The sequence below is a fragment of the Tenebrio molitor genome, chromosome 8 (assembly GCF_963966145.1).
Source record: "Tenebrio molitor chromosome 8, icTenMoli1.1, whole genome shotgun sequence".
Taxonomy (NCBI): Eukaryota; Metazoa; Arthropoda; class Insecta; order Coleoptera; family Tenebrionidae; genus Tenebrio; species Tenebrio molitor.
The window spans coordinates 847299-870548 of NC_091053.1; the positions used below are offsets into that span (position 1 = coordinate 847299).

General features: G+C 37.1%; 1 protein-coding gene across 1 annotated transcript in view; it reads right to left on the reverse strand.

Annotated features, from left to right (window-relative positions):
* The window catches only part of LOC138136199 (uncharacterized), a 67169-nt gene extending 45268 nt beyond the window's left edge, over nt 1-21901 (reverse strand). Inside the window, exon 1 of the mRNA XM_069055257.1 lies at nt 21582-21901. Coding sequence (XP_068911358.1) covers nt 21582-21642 — 61 coding nt within the window. The 5' untranslated portion in view covers nt 21643-21901. The remainder of the gene's footprint in view (nt 1-21581) is intronic.
* Between the last annotated feature and the right edge of the window lie 1349 nt (nt 21902-23250).

Here is a 23250-nt window from a genome sequence, read left to right on the forward strand (position 1 = left end):
TGAGGGGCGCAACTTTAAATAACTTTCACCCCGACTGTTACAGCCAAATGTTTTTTTTTTATGATTCAATAGACCATCTTGGATTGCTCCAGTCATTTATAAACCCCGAGTTGTTCAAGTGATGGAAACATTTCAGCAGGAGGATGCAACAGTGCCAAGGGACTGTTTCCATTTTGTTCCACTTACGCACTCGAATGCCCATTTGACATAAAAAAGAGTAGACACGCTCAAAATAAAAATATGAAAGAAACGTCACGGTCAGCAACTCCCTTCGTATTCCCATTTCAAGGACAATGACTCTTCGCTGATGGAAAATACAAAAGGAATAATACAAATCTGAGCTTGATGCAGTCTGTGGAATAACTTTGATGAAGTTTCGTAATCTTCTAATTTCTCTCTGTATCATCCATGCAGATCTTGCAGAGGAGTTGAGTGGGATGTGTTGCCACCCCCAGGGATGCATTTTTTCGTGCGTCGCCATTGTTTTATAATCAATCACCCGGCGGGAATCCAGGGTGCACTCTATAAGACGAAACCGTCCACTTCCATTAATCAATGTCTTTGTTTTTGGTGATCCAATTTCGATTCCTTTTGTTTGGCGTAATGTCGGGGTAGATGTGATTCGCCACTCGACTGGTTCCGCTCCCCAATTTAAAAAAGTTTGACGACTCGTCCGATAGTTTAATTCCTGCAAGATTAATTTCGTGAGTGGACCTTATCTCGCGCCATCCGGCATCGATCAGCCGCCCACTTTACAAATTAGAAAACTTATTAACAACCCTGGCGCGCTACATCGATCAAAAACCAAAGGGCGACTTGTTTTGCCGGAATGAATTCTTGTTTTATTTTTAAAAAGTTCGACGACGTCACAGCCGACGACTTGTCTGTCAGTTCGGAATCTCATTTAGTTTTTGGTCGTTTTGGAGAGCGGAAGTTTTCGACAAGACAACAACGTCGGGACCCCCGAGGTGTATTGCCCACTGTTCGACATCGCCCTAATTGGGTCGCATCTATTTGCAAAAATTAAGTCAAAAAGCTTTTATTTCAATCTGGAAAACTCAATTTAAATGCTAAGGAGCGATTGTCGGCAAACTAATTAACAGGATCAGACAGATCCGGGACTCTCGGCGTACACATTGTAAAGCTGGTTTTAATTGATGAAAATCGCGGAATTTCGCAGTGTTATTATTTCGAATAATTAATTAAAGAACATCAAGATCTGGAGACAGCTGCGGGAAACGCTCGTTTTTTCGCTCGTCGCTGCCAGGAGATCTCATGAATGACCCTCCAGTTCCAGATGTGGACCTATTAATAAAATCAAATTCGAGCGGCATGAATGGATCAGAAATAGAGCCAGAGCGGGGCGGAAGTGGTTGCAGATATATGTTATTCCTGTCAACGGTGTTGCTCGATGGGTACTAATGACATATTTTAAATATAATCCGCCAACCAAGTTCCCTAACCCCGCAGGTTTCATTCATCACCTTCGCACGATCCCGAACTGTTCCAGGTGTCTTTCTCGATATTTTTTCGACGACCAATTCAGGTGCGACAATGGGAGATTTCCGCCCAACGAAATCCCTTTGATTCATATCTGATGAAAAATAGAGCCCCAATTTAACAGTTATCTCTCTATGTATTTTATGATGGATTAAAGCTTCGCCTCTGTATGATGATCCCGGAAAATTTCATTCTCGTCGACGAGAAATCTCTTCCTCCGGACCATTCAGAAAAGCTCAGTCGATAATTCACTCTCGACAAAGACCGGCTGGGCATATGATAAGATCGGCGTGTGGAATGTTCGGCAATCATTCTAATCTTTACTTCCTCATCTTCTTTATTAGATGGCTCCAAATCAGCGCCGGAACACTGCGTCGAGTCTCACCAGACACAAAAATAAAACGGGGATGTTTTCAATGATGCGTTAATTCGTGTAAATAAGAGCGAGGAGGGCAAAGCTTTCGTTCACGCGAATTGCGTGTTCGCAGCAATTCAAGTGAACGAAAGCGGCTGTATTTGGTTTTGTTCGATACCTCCATAGAAAGTCAGTTTGTAACTTTGTATTTAAAATTTTAAATAAAAATAAATCACATTTTTGGACGAATCTGTTGCTATGGAAAAAAAATAAACAAAGTTCTGTAACGTCAATAAAGTGGTTGTGCGCACGTTGTGGAAATCGTGAAAATGGATGATGAAGGGTGTCTTAAAATTATCGTATTCCGAGTTCGGGGCTTGGTAAACCAAGTAAAAATGTTTAAAAAAAAATTGCTGTCACTGAAAAAAATATCGACGTTGCCAATATCTGTTCAGAAGTACCTTATTAATATTCTACTAATATTGTACTTCCCTTTTGAACAAAAATTGGAAAAACAAAACTTTTATTTTTTCGAGATAAAGCTGTTTTTTCAAGAAATGTCTTTTCATTTATATTTTAATATTTTACATAATCATCCTCACCATATTTCAAAATGAATGTCAACCATTTATATTTTTTATTTGAAGAAAACATGATGAAAAGTTTGAACCTTCAGACCCATATATCTTTGTAAAGACCCCCCTGCATTTTTTTATTTTATTTTTTCGAGATTCCTGAGATTTTTCCCTACAAGACCCCCGACTTGGAATACGTTAATTTTGCGACACCCTGTATGTTCCTGATGATGTCCTGGAGAGTCAAGTGCCGCGAGGTACCAATTGTCTAAATAATCAAAATTACCTTATCAGAAAGAATTGGAAAAACTCGCGAGTGAATAAAAACCAGCGAGTGAAAGAGAGTGAGCGAAAAACGATGAGCAAAAGAGAAACTTTCAGCCACTAGCGACTAATTCATCTTTTTTGATTTATTTCTCGAGATGCACTGAAAAGTTTGACCCGATGATGGCGGTTGCGGATTGAATTTAATTATTTTTTATTCTGAAAGCGATACACGTCTGGCTGTGCCGAAATTGCCTCCATCGGCAATTTTCGATTTTGTACACGTCCAAATTAAAAAGTGCAACGGTTTCGTGTGAATTATGGAGACAATTTCGGTCACGGCCCCCTATTTTATTTGAAAACGCCAGCGGGAACAATGTCGCGTGTGTACAAATTGCAGAGGACTTGTCCGTTTTCCCATTACTGTCCGAAAACTGTGGTTTGAATAATTTGCGACGATGGTGGCGGCGGCGGCGGCGAAAACGCCCCGCACAGATTAATTGAGTCGGTAAATTCGGAATATTGCTGATGTCGAGATGATGTAGTCGATTTTAATATATCAGTGTATATCTAGGACGACCGTTTAAGCCAGGACTAGGTTGTTAGTGTAAGCTTGGGAAAATATTTGCTTGACTGAGTGTTGAATGAGAAAATATTCTGTGCATATAAACAGCCGCCCGAGATTCCGGCCAAGTTCGGTCAAGGATTGCCAAGGATAATAGACGAAAGTTATTAAAGGACGAACGTTAAGCCGATGAGAAGGAAATTCGATAATTTCCACAGGCGGTACAGCTCGACAGACTTGGAGACTTTTTTTTTAACAAATCACTCGCGAAGTTTCGTTCACTTAAATATTTTAATTTTGCATAATCGCTGCAGTCATCTAGCGTTCCGGAAGAAGAATTTTTCCGTTGCACTATTTACACAAAAAGATAAAATCGCTCGCTTCGCCTTTTAATCAAATCATCCGCAGATCTGCCCGGATCATTAGGCCAGGACCAGATTTATTATACGGCTCAATTTAAAAATGCGGAGATGTATCGGCAGAGGGCGCGCTCAAAAATGTAATAAACTTTCGCTCAATGTTGTCAGCAATATAGACTTTTTGTCGAATCTTATTTGAATTCTCGACGTAATAGCAATATCGATGAGGGAAATTTCCTTTATGTAATCAGTGAGACATTTTGCTAATGGAAAGAGCAATTTTCCCAAAGCTATTTCGCGACGAGTAATACACGACTCATTGTTATACTTTTTCGATATTGTTTTTTTTTCTTCCTTCATCGAGCTCACTCGGACGGTAATTCGAAGAGGGCGCCGCCGTCTCAAAAGAAATTAGATTATCCTCGTGACGCACTATTTTCTGCAGATTAAATAAAAAATTCAACAGGGTTCTTGTTCTAATGCCAAGTGGAGTTGCGTAGTGGCCCCCAAATCTGGATAAATCAATAAACAAATAAGTGTGGAAGAATTTAGATTTGACCCAAAAAGTGATACAATTAGTCGAATGACCTTGAGTTTCAAAATGGATCTCCATAAGAAAATGCATGAGATTTTGTGCTGAAATTCGCATAGCTGGGTCTGATAAGAAGGTTCTAGTCGGGAAAAATAAAACGAACCACTTTTGTGTCAGTTTCCATCTTGTAAAATGATCGCGGTCTTTGAAAATCCTTTCCAAATATTATATTTGGTAAAAAATTAAATTTTCTTCGGTGAATCTTGAACGTAATTAATTTCGCAACCCCAGCCAATGCATCAGTTTTAATTCGTTATCAAATTAAAAATAAACACCACACTCCGTAACGAAATTTATAAAGTTTTAATAACAACGATCGGAATTATGCAAACCGGCAACGTCGAAATTTCCCCGGATAAAGCCCCCGACTAATTTAAAACCGCCTCACGTGTATTAAACTTAAATACCGGGCACAAAGGTTTTGTTTAAAGTTGAAATTACCATCGATGTTCTTATAATGAAGCGGACCTCGGGATAAGTAAATATCAGGCGGCACTCGCATAAATTTCTTTGCGACGTAATTATAAACCGACGTTTAAATTCATTTGCATTTCTTTTGGGCGGCCGTGTAATTTGGCGGACTTGCGATCAAATCGAATCTCTCCTTTTGCGCTTTCATTGTGTCGAGGAAAAAAAAAGCAAAAGCTCTCATTACCTCGGTTTTTCCATCTGGGGCGGAAATATTTGTGTATTTTTTCGGATATATTTTCGCATTTATAAAACAAAAGAAAACGGAGTCTTACCGAACGCAAAGTATAAATACAACAGAAACAACTGAAATGCCGTCCGGCGGAGTACATTGTTTTCTTTTCAAATAAAGAGATCCATTCTTTATGACGCCATTACGTACATACATATTTTATTTATAAATATGTGCTCGAAAGGGCACGACGAAAATGTTTTTCCACCCAAAAAATTACACAAAGGTAGAGGGGATTGTACGGTTCTTTGTTTAAATAACCTCAACATTAATTAAAGGTTACCGTTTTTCTTTTAATTTATGTTAATAAACATTCGTAGAGCTTTACAAACACACTAGAAGAAGTGAATTAATAAAATGTTTTGCATTTTTCAAACTATAACAGGGTTTACAATGACCTAAAGGGTTTGGAGTGGTCTTTTATCATGAAATATATTCTTGAAAGTTGTTTTTGAAAGTTATGTAAGAAGGTTGAGAATTTTTTATTGTTAAATAGGACAAGATAACACTCTTTGCTCTAATTTATTGGTACAATAACAAAATACTAAAGTTTACAGAATCTTTAAATTTCTGTACAATATCTTACCAAATTTCTCTGTATTCCTCTAGCTAGATCTTTCTGTATTTCTTCCAAATCTTTTTGCATTTTCTGCGGATCTCCTGTGTCTTTCTTACCTTTTCTTATATTTCCCCTAGATTCCCAATTGGGATATCTCTCGGTGCCTCCCCCAGATCCCTCTGTATCTTCCAAGAATCTCCCCTTGATTTCTTTCTCATTCCAGATCTCCCCTATCTCCCTGTATCTCTGTAGAACTTGTCTTTGTCTTCCATGATTCTCCTTTTACTTCTCTTGGATTTCCTATCCACAATCTTCTTGTATCTTGCACGGATCTCTCTGCATCACCGCGAATTTCCCATTTCAAATTACCCTATATCTCTGAATCGTGCAAGAATCTCACTATATCTCTCTAGGACTTCTCTTCGTCTCTCATGATTCTCTCTCTATTTCCCCTGGATTTCCTATCCACAATCTTCTTGTATCTTGCACAGATCTCTCTGCATCACCCTGAGTTGCCCATTCCAAATTACCCAATATCTCTGTATCGCGTACGAATCTCTCTATGATTCTCTATGGATTTCTCTTTGTCTCCCATGATTCTCCTCTATTTCCCCTGGATTTCATATCCACAATCTTCTTGTATCTTGCACAGATCTCTCTGCACCACCCTGAATTTCCCAATTCAAATTACCCTAGATCTCTCTGAATCGTGCACGAATCTCTCTATATCTCTCTAGGAATTCTCTTCGTCTCTCATGATTCTCTCTCTATTTCCCTTGGATTTCCTATCCATAATCTTCTTGTATCTTGCACGGATCTCTCTGCATCACTTTGAATTTCCCATTCCAAATTACCCTTTATCTCTGTATCGCGCACAAATCTCTCTATATCTCTCTAGGACTTCTCTTCGTCTCTCATGATTCTCTCTCTATTTTCCCTGGATTTCCTATCCACAATCTTCTTGTATCTTGCACGGATCTCTTTGCAGCACCCTGAATTTCGCATTTCAAATTACCCTATATCTCTGTATCGCGCACGAATCTCTCCTAGTCTCTCTAGGACTTCTCTTTGTCTCCCATGATTCTCCCTCTATTTCCTCTGGATTTTCTATCCAGAATCTTCTTGTATCTTGCACGGATCTCTCTGCATCACCCTGAATTTCCAATTCCAAATTACCCAATATCTCTGTATCGCGCACAAATCTCTCTATGATTCTCTATGTATTTCTCTTTGTCTCCCATGATTCTCCCTCTACTTCCCCTGGATTTTCTATCCACAATCTTGTTGTATCTTGCACGGATCTCTCTGCATCACTCTGAATTTCCCATTCCAAATAACCCTAAATTTCTGTATCGCGCACGAATCACTCTATATCTCTCTAGGACTTCTCTTCGTCTCTCATGATTCTCTCTCTATTTTCCCTGGATTTCCTATCCACAATCTTCTTGTATCTTGCACGGATCTCTTTGCAGCACCTTGAATTTCCCATTCCAAATTACCCTATATCTCTTTGTGTCGCGCACGAATCTCTCTATATCTCTTGGGACTTCTCTTTGCTCCCATGATTCTTCCTCTATTTCCCCTGGATTTCCTATCCACAATCTTCTTGTATCTTGCAAGGATCTCTCTGCAGCACCCAGAATTTCCCATTCTAAATTACCCTATATCTCTCTGGATCTCGCTGTAACTCCGGGGGACCTCCGTCTGTCTCTCGTGAATTGCCCTACATTTCACCTGGATTCCCCTGTTATCTCCTCTAGATTTGCCATTACCAAAAAAAAATGTCTGTCAAAAATTTGAAACTCGATTTAATCCCTAATGTTTATGGTTTCGTATTATTTATTGTAAATTTAATAATAATTAAAATAAAGATCTAGAGAAGTTATATTTGGGTTCTGCAATTCTCCAGCGGTTATAGAGCAATGAACATGAGTAAATATTATGACCGTTATGGTATCGTTACGTCAAACGCAAACGCAAATTATAGGGGTCGCGTGTATTGTCACAGTAAATTTTAATTAGTTGACACTCTTATGTTGAAACACGACTCGATTTAAATTTAATGCTTTCAGGTATGGTTCCTCGGGGAACCACCGCAAACACTGGCGCGATAATATCAACCCCTAAGTTGACGAACGAGGTGTTTCGAACCGTCCAGACCTGTCCAAATCGTCGGTCTCTTCGGCGCTTTTCACCAATTTTCCGTTCCGCAGTCGCTCAGTAAATCATCGGCGGAGAAATAATTTTTCAAAAATAACGACCAATAACGCTGCCCTTTCGGAACCCGGCCACCGCATCGGCATTAACCTCCGGGGATGGCGAACGCCTCCCATTAGCCGTACACGCATGCAAACACCAACCCACGTACAAATCCTCTGTGGCGTTTTAACCTAACGATTCCGTATTTTATTTTTATTTCGCAACTGGAAGCGTACCAAGTTGTAAAATCGTAATGGAACACGACGAGGTGAAAAACACGAGAACGCCTTTTAAAGAGGTCGCTTTTAATTAATGCCGCGCTCTCCTCCTCGGAACGAAGAATTTCAAATGGATGTGGGATGGTAAAGTTTTAAATTAATTAAAACTATCACACCAGAAGAGTGGGAGAGGTGTCGAAGAGTCGACGTAATTAAACCTATATTGACGCTTCCGGTTGTCGTCTGACCCTTCGCCATTCAACAGCACTCCTCTTGCAAGAGAGACGAGTCGATTTGATAAGTATTCGGGACACGCAAACACAAATAAGGCATACAAATCGTGCATTTTAATGGCAACAGAGTCAAAGCGAAACCAAGATGGAAATTTAGATTCGGAGACGAATCAAGTTTCATGATTTTGCCCACCAATAACCGCACCAATGATGATCTTGGAATGGCATCTACTAATAAAAGTAGTAGACATGCTGTGGTTGTTCTTGCCCAAAACTCATTCTTATGGAGGTTCGTTTTGTATTTCAAGGTCATGACATCTTCTTCTCTTTGGTACCCTTTAAATTATGTACAGGTGCCGCGAAAAGTTTCTCATAACGTTTTATTAGTGATGTTTTCTCTCAAATCAGATGTATTTGTCATTAGAATTTTTTTGAAGTTCTTAAATAAGATGTATTTCTCATAGATCTTGCGTTAGAAGTTCTGAAAGTGTCACGACTGGAATGAGCGAACGGGACAGTATGGTTGAGAAGGCCCACAATAGAGATTTTGACAAAACCGAGCGATTAATCAATCTCAACCAGTCAACGTTTCGGTCGATTAGTTTTACCTCCAGTTCTGTTCGTTACTGGTGTCAATTTCGATCAATCTCGTCAGGTTTATAAAACGACAAGAGGATTGAATTTTGCGCGGGGAAAACTCGTAAACAAAGAGAACCAGAGCCGACAAAGCACATTGTTAAGCGATAAACAATGCATATCCACTATTTGATTTAAATCTGAACTGGGTGAATGTCAGTGTTTCGCACTGGTGAGCTCCAGTCTGGCCAACGTCAATACATAACGGAACGGCCTCCACAAAAACACATTTAGATCGCCTAATTTCGAATTTTTCTATTTGTCAAAAAGCCAAGAGGAAAAAATTCCCCGATCTCGACGTATCGGAAATGCGAACGCAGCGACTTGACGCTTTTATCTTTTATGCTGGCCTTTTAAAGTTTACAAAAAGCTTAACGCTGTTTTCTAGTTTCGTGCCGGCCGGACGATAAATATAAAAGAATATGGCCTCTCTAAAATCCGAACGTAAAAAAAACGGTTCTTATTCGGACGAAGTTCGCCCGAAAATACAAAATAAATTCCGAATTGGAGGTTATAACGAATGCTCGGAATTGCTCCCATCGGGGCGATTATATAAATTAAGTCGACCTCAAAACGAGCTTCGGAAATGTTCAGACGTTACAGATATTAGGTGAATCTACTGCTGCACAACGTGTGCACCGGGCGCAATGGAAATTCTGGTTTACAGTGGAAATTAAGATTTGCTACGGTTGACTACAGTTAAAGTGAAAAATTATCGTGGAAAATGCGACACCCAGAAATAGTATACTTTGATGAAACTTTGTACAATAATTGGGCCATAACTAAGATAAAAACGGTGAAAGTTTCAGTAGCGTTGGTCTTCAAACCAGGCACGACAACACCGTAACACAGTGGCCGCATTTCGCCACACGATGAGCGATTGCCCTACAGGAAAGACCTGCTTTCAAATTATCATCAATTCATCATTTTATCTTTAGTTAACACCTAATTACTGTAGCACGTTTCATCAAAATATATTCACTATTTCTGGGTGTTGCATTTTCCATGATAAGTAGTATACAGGGTGTATCCGAATTCTACCGACAAATTTTCAGGGCAGATTCTACGATCAAAAATAAGCATAAAACTCTTAATACATATGGGGTCAAAAACGCTTAGTTTGCCAGATAATCAACAAAAACGTAAAAACAATTACGATCTGAATTCCTTGGATTTTATGGGGTTGTCTGTACATTGCACAGGGGGGCGAAATTTTGACAATTTTTGTAAATTGTACATAACTCCTTTTTATTTTTGTACGTTTCATGAAAAAATTCCACCCGATTCCTTTTGTTGCTGACAGAACTTTTTAGTCGATTATCTTGCAAACTAAGCATTTTTAACCCCATATTTATTAAGAGTTTTATGCTTATTTTGGATCATAGAATCTGCCCTGAAAGTTTGTCGGTCGAGTTCGGATACACCCTGTATATCTTTTCTATAACCCTTTTTTATTTATTAAAAAAACTTCAAACAAATAAAATTTTATCGCTGGTAGTGTCTGGGTTTTACGAATTTCGCAAGATTTATTGCCACAAAAATCTAGGAGGAAGTATCAAAACATGACTTATTTAAAAAATGGATGACGGAATGAAATTTAAAAAAATTTACGGAAAATGTCATCTTGGCTTATTTTTCGAGAACGTCAAAACCATATTCCATGATAAGAACAAAGTTCGAGCTTTAGGAAAATATCTGAAATCAGCTTTAATAATGTTGTATGTTTGATAATAAATAAATTTAAAAAAATATGTGCTGGAATAAAAAATACTAAATATCAATAACAAAATGACAAATAAATTCTTGAAAAACGCATGTCCGACGTAATGTGTTACATTTAGCTCAGTGACAAACCATTTTTCTATGTTAGATATCCGTTAGTTTTGATTTTTTTTATAACAGTGACGGCAGTGAGAGTTTATAGGCTACAACATACGAGAAATAAACAAAATCTGTGATAAAACACTCTCCGGCAGATTAATTTAGACACCTGATACATATTTCCCAAGGTTTTATTTTTACTTGGTTAATAATATAGATATCATGTTCAACAAATAAATTCGCCGCATAAAATAATACAACTGATCTTCTAAAAGGACAAAGAATACAAAACAATTACTCCCGATGTTAAAATAATTCTTGAGCAGAAAAATGACCAAATTAATTGCAGATAAATTTCAACCGAAACAGTTGTCAACATGGACGAAGAATGGAATAACAAAATTTCCAATAATAACAGCACAAATATGTAACTTTTCTGCTCACCAAGCTAATGTGGATTTGGAAAGAGTGTTTTCATCAATAAACGCTCAACGGACTAAATATAGAAACCGATTGAACATTGCAACTGTTAAATCAATAATTCTCTGCGCAGCGAATCATAATTTGTCATGCGGCAATTTGTTTCAACAAGAAACTTTTTAAATTCGTTTAAAACAATTATAAATTTTACATTATGCTGCTGGACTGATAACGCTAAAGTGTCACTTTATTGGCATCTGACGAGCTGACGAGCGGCAGATAAAGTTATTATCTCCGCTGACGAGCGGCAGATGAAGTAAACTAGCTAATTCCTAACTCAAATTTTAACAAATTCGTTTCTAAATTTGACATATTCAAAGCTGAAGTGAATAAGTAAGATATAGTCAAGAAACTGCAAAACGTACCTACAAAATCTGTCCAAATTAAAACGGGTTTACAGATGAATAATTATTTAAAAAAAATCGATTGTTGTTCCCAGCGTTGTTTATAGTAGAGTCATATCAGTTTCTCAGAGTCATTTATCAATCTACCAAATCTTGTGCCTTAAAATAAAGTCCATTTTTTAATTATAGTCCGATGGATCTATTAAAAGGATGACATTGAAAAATGGCGCCCATGCTAAAGTACTGTGCCAAATTTAAAAAAAAATTGGTTGAGAAATTTTAAAGTTATTACCTTTTAAAATTTCGCGATATTTTACACGCGTTCTTATGAGAAATCGATCAATGTTCCTATATAAATTGATAAAAAAAACATATTTCAAAATGGCCATTTCTTTTTTAATTTTTTAAATAAAGTATCGATATCCTGGAATTTTCTAATGAATTTACAAAAAAAGTTTGTCGAGAATTTTCCATGTAATCGCTAATTATATGTGGAAAAACACGGTTTTCCACGTTATACAGCTGTTTTAATTTCAATAAAAAGTGAACAAAATGCATATAATTGATGTCGGAATGCAATGTTATACTCATATCGCACGTTTTACTGCAGTTACATTAACAACCTTAACAAAAATGCAATGAAAATTTTCATCTTGAAATTTAGTTTGGTTATGTTTCCTTTAACGTACAGTCTTAGCCAAAACATTGTAAAATTACATGTAATCAAAGTCCTTTTTTTTAAATCAATTGTCAGTGTCAAAATTCCCTTAAAGAACAGGCTGTATCACCCTAAAACCTTTCATTTCGGAACACTCTATCGTAAAATCTCTCTAGATCAGGTTTGAGGTTATGTCAGTAATTTTCAAATGTCAGAAAAGTTTCAGGTTAACCAAATTTTATACCAAAAGACAAGAAATAAAGACCATAATGACACTGAAAAGTGCAACTGAATATAATATAAGCAGTTTACCTATTCATCTTTAGAATCTAACATTCTAACCCCCAATCGTCTTCCGAATATGATTCTGCGGAAAGTTGAATTATTATTGAAAGAATGTCCTCAATTGGTAGATTTCCCATCAATTATTTCCAGTCCTCTCTAATCTGTTCCTCGCAGTGACGAACACCATTGGCCCATATATTAAAATTATAAAAGAAAATACCTCGAATACCTATGTGTGCATCTTTACTGCAATTTAGCATGGTCGGTTTTTCTCTCTGCATTTCTTCACGTAATCTAATCATAGCCAATTTTTCTCGTTATGTTAGATCCTTGCTTTCGGAAACTCATTTAACTGTTTATTTTTATTTAAATGTAATTGCGGCTTCACTAGCGCAAGCGCCTTCACAATTCACATCAACGACTGACATTTTACGTTGCCAACCTAATTACTGTCAAATAACCAGTGGCTCATACCAACCTGACAACACTTTGACAATTGATTATTAAAAAAAAACAGAATTTAATTATCTAAGGGCCGGTTTCACCAACGCCAGTTAAAGTTAACTGTAGGTTAAAATGTTTCGTTACTTTAGTTACCTATTGTTATAACAATGTTTTCGTATATTTTAACCTACAGTTAACTTTAACTGGCGTTGGTGAAACCGGCCCTAAATATCAAGAAAATAAACACAAAATTTACTTACAAATGATTACAATTCGTTTCCAAAAATTAACAACATTTTTGTGCAATATTGATTCTCATAATAAACGTTTCCTAGCATTTATAAGAATTCGTCAACTTTTTACTGAGATCACTCTGCATCTCGCTTTGGCATGTGCGATTAGAGCAAGACGCGAGTTGTACGTTTATTCCATTAGCGACGTCAAATTTTTAGGTTAGGTTTTAACTACATTTGTGATAATTTTGTTTAATTTTGCTTGAAATTTCCGGCGGATGATGCCAAGGAAAAGCTACGAACGGCAGCCACTGTCAGAAGCGAACCATTATTATCTCGTTTCCGTGTAAAACACATTAACAAATTTCTTATTAGCATGTAAGGGCATTGACCTTACGTGGCATTGCCGAAACAAAATCAAGGAAGAAAGAAAGACACTTCAAACCCGGTTGTTTGGTGTTGTTTTCAACAACTTTTAATATATTTTACCGATTAGTTGATAAATAGTTATCAAAAGAGTTCTGAAACAAAATAAAAACGGAGGAATGAATTTGCAGAAAAAACATGAAAGCACGAAAGAAGACTCAAAATCTCGAAAATTGAAATTTGTAATGACATTTGTCTCAAGATAAAAAAAAAGGTCTGTAATTTCTATTTTCTTAATATTTCTTAAATAATTTGTTACGAACGATTGAAGAAAAAATAGTAGGTATATGTTATTTGGGGAAAAATGGTCTTATATGCTTTGGGTGCTTTGGCTGCCGAAGGATGTGAGCTAGCCTCAGCACATAAAACTTCATTTTTGCTCCTAATAACATAATATACTATTTTTGAATTTGCGTCTCTAATAGGTCTATTATTATATTCAATTTGGAGTCGTTTATAGCGGCTATCTCTAAGAAAATTTTTATCAATTTTTCATTGTATTATTGTCATTTACATCAAAAAACTTCCAATATTAATGTTCAAACTCTACTTTTTAATATCTGTTGCAAATGTAGTTGCATTCGTTACCTTGAATTACCAATTAATACAAAATTCCCTAGAATTTGAAAATTTAATTTTTTATTTAAAAATTAAAACAAGGGTGCAAATTCTAAAAAATAACATAAAAAACTCGTTTTATAAGGGCATTGGTGCACTCATTCCATACAAAACTCCCCTACGGCTTGTTTTCTAGACTTGGGACTCGTGCGCCAAATCAACCCTTATAAAACTCGTTCGTTAATATACTATTTTTTGCCACTTTAAAAAAAAAAGAATGGAAAATGTATTTTAGAAACTATGAATATCAGGTGAAATAGTGGCAACCCTTCTGTATACCAAACTATTACAAACAGATCCTTATTCGAACAGCTTATTTGTTTTGTTTCTTTATTGTTCCCTATCACCGTTTTCACTTTTTTCCGATATGTTCAATTTCTTGTGGTTGTTTTGTGTTGTTTTTTCCTTCCTTGCAAATTTCTGTAGGATCGTTTTTGACAAAAAAAAAAATCCGAAATCGTGTAATCAGATTTCGAATCTGTTCAGTAAACTAAATTTACCGCACACCGTAAATATCACATTGTCAGCTTCGTAATTCGGGCCGGCTTGATGCGGTACAAAATGTTTAGTAATTTGTTGCCTTAGAAGAGCTGTAGGCAACATCAAAATGGCAGCGAGAATAACAACGAAGCGAAATCTCAACTAAATAATCTCCCGTAATGAGCTAAATTAAATTAAACTTCAGAAAGGGTTTAAATTCGAACCGAGCGGGCCTCGTTTGGCCGTCGTCGCTTTTTTCCCCGGAAAATTTGAATAACATCCCTGTCCCAGTCGATCAGTCGAAAAACCGACGTGATGTGCAGTTCCGTTAGGTTTTTCCAACCCCAATAAAAACCAAACAAATCCCGGCCGAAGCGAGTTTAATTTCGGCTTGCCAATTACAATTATGCTTATAATATTCACGGCGGCGACGTTAGCGTTTTCATGATGGGGCGGGTCGTCCCGAGGGATGTGCGAGAAGTTCGCCGTCGTCGACTGTTCAGTTTGGCGTCGCGACGCCCCGGGCCACCGAGATGGGACCGACTCCGGCATCCTCGACAAGTGCAAAAATTCGTCGCGATGCGCACTTAACAATTCACCTCTCTTAACTTGTTCTATTATTGTGTATTGTCGGCGGCGTCGCGACGTCCCCCTCCTACTAGGATTTACTTTACAAATTTCCACTTCCGACAACTTAATAGGTGTACATTTTGGGACGAATTATGCGGTCTTAGAATTTATCTTTGGGTATTTCGCCAAGCGTCAGTTATTAGGGGTGGCGCACTTTATTTCGCAGCCACTCATGTAAATTACGCTTTCGTTTTAATGCCACTTACATCACGTGATGCATTAATTCGGGCCGTGCCATTTATGCATTGTTTCGCAAAATCCAACGAGCAACTTTAATATGTTCAAATTGTTTCCACTGCATGAACGATACGTCGGTGGTTGTTTTCTCCGAGGGAAATTGCGGGGGCGGTCGTAATATCAGAAACACACCTCGCACAGTCTTGTTTAATTATTTTGGTCATAGCGCCCCTCTTAATAACCGAAATGTCAGAAGCAGTGGTCTTGAAAAATGGTTACGGAAAATACAGGTTTGAGGTGAGGCAGGCCTCAAAAGGGGTCGCACAAAACAGCGACAGCTGTTTTCCTTTCTTTCACACCGAATTATGTAATTCGTAATTGTGACAGCGGGTTCTACTGGGCACGCTGACGAATTAGTAGATTGCGGGGAGGGTGATCAACTCGCCCTAAAATGCCGTTAATCCCAGAGCTCACCCAAAGAAGATTAAATTACCTGTTCCTATAACAACGGCCGTCAGGTATTTAATAAAATATGAATCTATAAAGAAGAAATTAATTTGTGGATGTCGAATTTTTCCCTTCTAACAGTGGCGAGTTTGTCTAAAAGTCACACATTTTACCAATTACTTGCAGGCTACTGTGAGATAGTAAAATAGAAGCAATTAGGTAATTGTTGTCGACCTCAACTTCGCCTCGGTCGTCATTCTCTGGGCTTAGCACAAAAAGAATCACTTCTACTCCCAGAAATAGCATACTTTGATGAAACTTTGTACAATTATTGTATTTCTTTCAAATTATCATCATATCTGGGTGTTGCATTTTCCATGATAAGTAGTATATTATACAGTGTGTTCAAAAAGTATGGTAACACCCCAATAAAACAGAAACGAATGATTTTCGAGAAAAACGCAAAAACAGGTGAACTAGCGTTTTCAAAAAGCTTTCTGTTGATGGTATCTGTTTGCTGTTTTTGATGACCTTGAAAGATGTCATCAGAGGTTTTTTTTAAATGGCAACGTCGCATGTTTACTACCGTTTTTAATAGATCTTTTAATTGTCTACTCAACGGTCAACATAATTTTTCAATTTACATAAGAAATTTCCTGAAAAAACCTATTTTTTTATAATACAGGGTGTAACAGAAATAAGTGCATTAATTTTAACTAGTAATAGAACTCATCAAAAGGGACAACTTTTCTCTCTGCCATTTTGGCGAAAAACGTTGCGTAATGGCTTAAAAAAGTAGGAAAGATTTTCCTGAAACCGTTCATATCTCCAAAACTAAGCTACCTAAAAACGTGAAACAACCAGATTCTTACGGGTAGATTTGTTTGAATTTCGATTTCGGCGTTAAAACACGTTTTCTGGATGAAAATGGACGTTTTTCTCATATTAGCGCTGATCTCAGTTAGCCACTGCAGTATTTAGTGGCGTAGGGCTATTTTAGTGAAAAATCTCTCCAATTTTTTTTTGGAATTAAACATCGTTTTTCAGCAAAATGGTAGATAGAAAAGTTATTCCTTTTGACGAGTTCTATTACCAGTTAAAATTAATACACCTATTTCTGTTCCACCCTGTATAATAAACTTTTTCAAGGTCGTCAAAAAGACCGAACAGACACTAAAGCTTTTTTAAAACACTAATTACCTGTCTAGATTTTTTTAAATTATGCGTTACGTTTCCATTTGGGTGCTTCCAGACTTTTTGGACACACTGTAGGTATGTAGCAATTGAAATTTGCAAAAAAATTCTACAAAAATAAAAATATTCTCTGAAACAATAAAATTATGTTAATTATATGAATAAAGAACTCAACGTTATTTGCAAAATTTTGCAGAACAAATTTGAGAATTGATTGATAGCTTGCTAAAGAAACTTGACATCTCATCGAACATAATCTCTTATTATGTAATTTCTCCTGTATATTTTTTTTTTGGTTTTTTAATTGTTTTTTCACCAATTACCGACTAGAACAATGGACAGTTTATCTAATAGTTTGCTATTAAGAAGACTCGAATCAAACCAATTATTCTAACGAAAACGCTTTCCCTCTGGTCTCTGTGGAGGGAGTGTTATTGCCAATGGCTTAATTTGAACGACATCTTCAAGTAAATCATCAGAATCGGCAGATCTCGATTGGTGAACCTGAGTTGAACTGACTTAAACGTTTGTTTTTGGAGGTGTTCGTTAAAAAGCAAGGTCATCGATTATGCTGTGCGATAGTTTTTTGTGAATGACTTTAGCGACCTTCGACTGAAGCGTCCATAATGTTGTAAATAAGAAGCAAATGTGCTTTAGCTCTCAAACTTATCCATTTCGAAGGGATCCAATTTTGAATTCGCCCCGCTAAAGTCTTTATCAATAAGGACAAAGTGGATAAATGTACGAGAGGGAAAGAGAACAAATTGAGCGAATCATCTTGTGCTGTTGTGCGTTACCAAAGTTTCTTATTAAATAATAAAATTAATTGCGACAGTTTTGACGAGTTAGCGAAGTGCCATTTTCGTATAATACACTAAAAGCACGCCGCCATCCACATGAAATATTTTGATGCTCTCTCGCTTTGTGTTAGCACATTTTTTTCTCGTTGTTCAACTTATCCTAACACAATTACGCCCGCTCGCCGTATCGATTTCGCATCGAAGCACCCATAAAAAATTAATTTCCAACCCTTGTTCCGCTCAAATCATATTAGACCCGAAATCTTGCACGGATCATGTTTATTCGTTTTGTTCCTGCCTGAACGCTGCGCCCCACAAACTTAAACAATGTCCAGGACAATTAAGAGTCCAGGCAAATCCGGCTGGAAGTTTACGTGCGCCAATAAAACTGGAAAGTTTTTATGTAGTGAACTTAATTAAGTAGACCTTTATGTGAGAATTTTTTTCAGGGATGGGCGATGTCGACAATTTGTGTCGACAATTAAGTAGATGTCGAGAAATTGAGAGCTGTCAACAGTGTCGACAATGCCATCAACGTCGACAATGTCAAGAACGTCGAGATTTCGACCATTTAAATTTTAATTGATTTCAGACAACATCTCTAGGAAATTTTGAAATGACATACATATTATTTCATACATAACCTCACATTATTACAGTTTCCGACATTGGCGATATTGTTGACGCAATGTCGACGTTTTATCGACATTGATTACATTGATGACGTATTGTCGACATTGATTACATTGATGACGTATTGTCGACATGTCGATGTCGACAAATAAAGTCGACGCGTCGCCGTCCATTCCTGATTTTTTTTAGTGCTGCTGCTTAAAGCTGGGACTGGAGCTTGTGCTAATTTAAATTTTCTGTCGTGCTTACTATAGACAAACTTAAATTAAAAGAAAACAATACGGTCGAGAGCGCTTCTTGCTTATAAATGGGTGACTTTTCAAGAAAAACAAGGAAAAATTTGGTAGACCTGATCGATTGTGATAACACGAAGGAACGAGGTCCGTCGGTTGTTCAATTAACTTTATTGTAGCATCGTCATAAACAAGTAATAATGTAAATGGAATGGTCCGTTCCGATCAGATTAATTAAATAAAATTTTTGTGAAAATGGCGTCGGCAACCTCTTGAACTGGCACATCAGAGAACATCTGCACCGGAATGTCAGTCAGTTAATACCACAACGGATTAATTAGAATTAAAGTTGATTGTCGCGTAGGGGTCGACAGTCTGGTCCCCTCCGTCGTAGTAAAAAAGTAAAAAGAATCGCATTTGACACGTGAAAAATCGAAGGTTTAAAGTTTCAGCAGCTGTCGCAACGGAGCGCATTAAGCACGGGGCCACCGAGAAAAAACCAATTTGCGTGTGAAAACTGTCTTTAGAAAACGGCCTTTCCCCATAATAAATTATCCGGGTTGTTGGCGTTGCAACATCGCCGCCAAATCCGAGATTTTGAGGGATTGTTGTGTCGGCTGTTCGAAATTAGCATTCAGGATCGACAGACCGGAACCAACATCCTGCGCTAAAACCATCAATTTGAATTAGAATCGGTGTTAATACGCAAGTTTTCAGGTTAATGAAATTTCGAGAAGATGCGAAAATTTCCACGGAGCCTGTTTTGTCTCGAGAAAATTATGACGCCAGTTAAGGGAGGGCGAAATTTAAATTTAAAAAACTAACTGGCGCGATATGTAAATTTTCGTACATCGCGAAAGATCTTTTTAATGTCTTTAATATCCGCGGTAATAATTTTCACTTCGTACTGGCGGCTATCTTGCCCCATGATATTAAACATTACACTTTCAGACACGATTATTATTGCAATTTTCAATTCGAAATGCAGAAATTGTCGCATAAAAATACGCTCTGAACAATAATTCAGACACTTCGTGGCTTTTTTTCCGGACGCTTGTTTTCCAAAAATTTTCTGGAGGGCTTAGATATGGACTGTTTGTTGGACCCGAGATGTTTTAAGATGTTTTGATGGAAGAATAAAAACAGTATTGTTATTTTGAAATATTTATAACGTCAATCAAAAAGCACTACCTTATTCGAAAATAAAATTCTTCGATTTTCTAAATTTCTGATTGGTTTTTGAAGACCTTCAAGAATCTTCTACTTTGAAGTTCTATTTAATTAAAACATTTTAAATTCATTTTCATTCTGTGTTCAGTTCACAGAAAAGTATATTCAAAGAAGCTCTATGTTCATTGTTCTTTAAGAAAAAATCATCAGCTAGCTAATTACGTCTCTGTTGAAGACCTCTAAGGCACAGCTATATTAAAAAGAATAATTCTAGGTAGAATCATGCCAAGAACAATCATATTTCATAAATATAATAAGGCTACAGAAGTTTTTTTAAGTCTCAATAATATGACAAAATTATTTAATTAAAATAATAGCTATTTATGCAACGAGTTGCAAAATGAGCGTTTTTTTTGCACTAGACATGACACTCGTGGTCCAACATGTCATGTGCAAAAAAATAGCCATTTTGCTACGTGTTTCATCAAGATTTTTCCTAATTTTTTTACGAAAAACACAGTCTGATTATAGTATATTACACTATAAGTGATGAAAGTGCCTGATTTTTCAACGAGCGCCAGCGAGTGAGTATAGTATTGCGAGTTAAAAAATCGCACTTGATCACGAATTGTGTATACTATTTTTTCCAACATCGTTTATGAAAATGGGTCTCAATTTTGAATTTCTTTATCATTATTTTACTCCCCTATTTTTTGAATTTTCCGGATCTGGAGTTTCAATTAATGCAAATAATAGTGTTTTAATTTTTATATTAATAAGTAGGTAGTAGATTGTTAAATAAATTTTCCTCACTAGTGAGTTTACTTTCTCCATTTTCCTCACTAGTGATGCAAACGCCTACTTTCCTCACTGAATTGAGTACTACTAATATCACTAATGTCACTTTTTAACACTAGTGATAATATAATGTCAGTTTTTTTCACTAGTTATTAAATGAAGCACGTTTGACAACTACAATGACACAATGGTTGCTTTTCGTAACTGAATTAGAAAAATTAAATTTTAATAGTACTGGTGGTTTCTTAAAAAAACTTACAAACCAATTGGACACACTTTTCTTTAATTTACATTTTTTATTTTTGATATTGGCTTTTTTAATTCTATTTTCAGCAATTACTGCAACAAATTGGAGTTTGTTACTTGTTTTCAGCCAGTTTTTTGTTCTTCAATTCCTTGGTGACTAGCGCGGCGACAAGTTTTATTTCAGCAGACCTTAATATGTCAAACTAAACTAAGTTAAACTGTTCGAACATTGATTTTAACAATACATAAAAATCGTCTGAAGTTTGGAGATTATTGGATGTTCCTTGAACATCTCTTCAGTATTTGGCATGCAACAAAAAATAAAAAAATTACATTCATAGCTGTGAAAAATGTTCCACTTAGATGTTTTTCGAATTGAATTTTTCCGCTATAAATTGGCAAGAAATTGCCATAAAAGTGCAGCGATTATTAATTATTGGGGTTTAAAAGTGGTGAATTGATAAACTTAAAACCATCCAGGATAACGTTAGCATCGTGTGGCTTAATTACTTGGCAAGTTATTTACTATGCTAATCAAAGCTAATATCGTTTGAACTTAACTTATTTGTTCCACTTTCCCTAATAGGTTAATTTCGGAGGGCAAATGAAATTTGAAATGAAATTAGAAGGGCGCACATGTACGTCACTCAAAACTTCAATAGAGAGAGAAGAAATGTAGACATCGAGTAGATTGAAATGTCGAACTAACCGGTGACGATGACCAGCAGGAGCGCAACTAGGATGTGAGTCCTGCGAGTGTCGCCCAACATCCTGCCGGATATCTTGTCAGCGCCCGCCACACACAGTTTGGCCAACCGATCACCCACAACAAACCAGCGCACCAGCGAAGAACAAACCGTTCAAGAAGCGTCGGAGGAGCGGTCGCGTCTCCGCATCTTTTTCTCTTTTGATTTTTTTGTCGAAAATTCCCTCCGGAAAAAGTCCAGGAAAAAATCCAAGAGCTGACACCACGTCCGATCCGGTCCGACGTCCTGCTATTTGGAAGAGCGCGCGGAAACTGGAGAGAGGGACCGTTCCGTGAGGCTGCGCCGCGCACATCTCGACAGACGCAAGAGCGACGCCACTCCCACCTCCGTCGCCGCCGCCGTACTGAAATCTCGCCCCCGGCGTCGTCTCCTTTTTCAATAAAGTGCGTGTGTTACTCGCACGGCGATGTCCGAGGCGGCGGGGTTCCGGAATTTGGGGTGTCACCCCTGTTAATTTCAAACCTAATTTACGGCGGCGATCGCGATTTTGGGGGGCGGCGACGTGACACGACGGGGAACGCTAAAGAGACCGGAGGTGGACCGCAGCTCTCTAAGCTGGGACCGCAGTTGATGCGGATTAGCCGCCAAGTGTACGGCCGTTTTGACGCCTAATCGAACCGCCGCCCCCGGAGGATATTGCGGTTGTTAACAAGGAAAATGCCGGACATAAACTTTACAAATCCTAGTTTAAAACTTATATTCTGGTTACATTTTGTTCAAAAACATTTATCAAAATGTCATTTTTGAAATATACAGGGTGTTTAAAAAATGCTGCACTAAAATTATTGTACGGTGTTCAGAAGCATTTGGCAGGTGAGGGAAAAATATTTAAAAAATTCTTGGTCTTCATTTTTCTGCACAATGGAAAGAACAACAGAATAAAAAATATTGGTAAATGAACAATTCGGATTTAGAACAGAACAGTGGTTTAACAAGATGGAAGGAATAGGAATATTATTACTAAATGCCGCTGAAAGATTTGGTTAGGTGTGGCGAAGAGAAATACTACAGAATGAATGAAAACGTACACTGATGTTCTAATCTACTCGTATATATATAAAACTTAATGTCTGTTTGTTTGTATATTTTTTATGCAAATCTACAGTTTTACTCCGATCTTGATGAAATTTTGTACACTTGATCTTCAAAACAAGAAGAAAATTACTGTCTACTTTAATTTTACAAAAACCAACCCCTACTACCATTTTCAACCCTGTTAAGAAATAAAGACAGTTTTTTCGAGTTGGAAATACCCTCACCTTCGCCGCTTCACCCTTATTTCATCCTCTGAGTATATCGTCACCTTCGCCGCTTGACACCCACAAAAAGCAACCCCTATTATCATTTTAAGCCTGTTAAGCAGAAAAACAAATTTTTCGAGTTGGACAGAAAAAAAAAGAAAATAAAAATATGAAATGTTTATTTATAGACATGCAATCCTTGAATTTAGTGATAACATTTGACACAAATAATATTGGTACACATGTTTGTAATATATTGCAAGTCTAAAAATATCTTTTGCCCAAGCTTGCATAACGAGGGCAAAGAACACGAAGTGAATATAATTTTTTTTGACTGATTCAAAAGATGCGAAAAAGTGTTCACATTCGC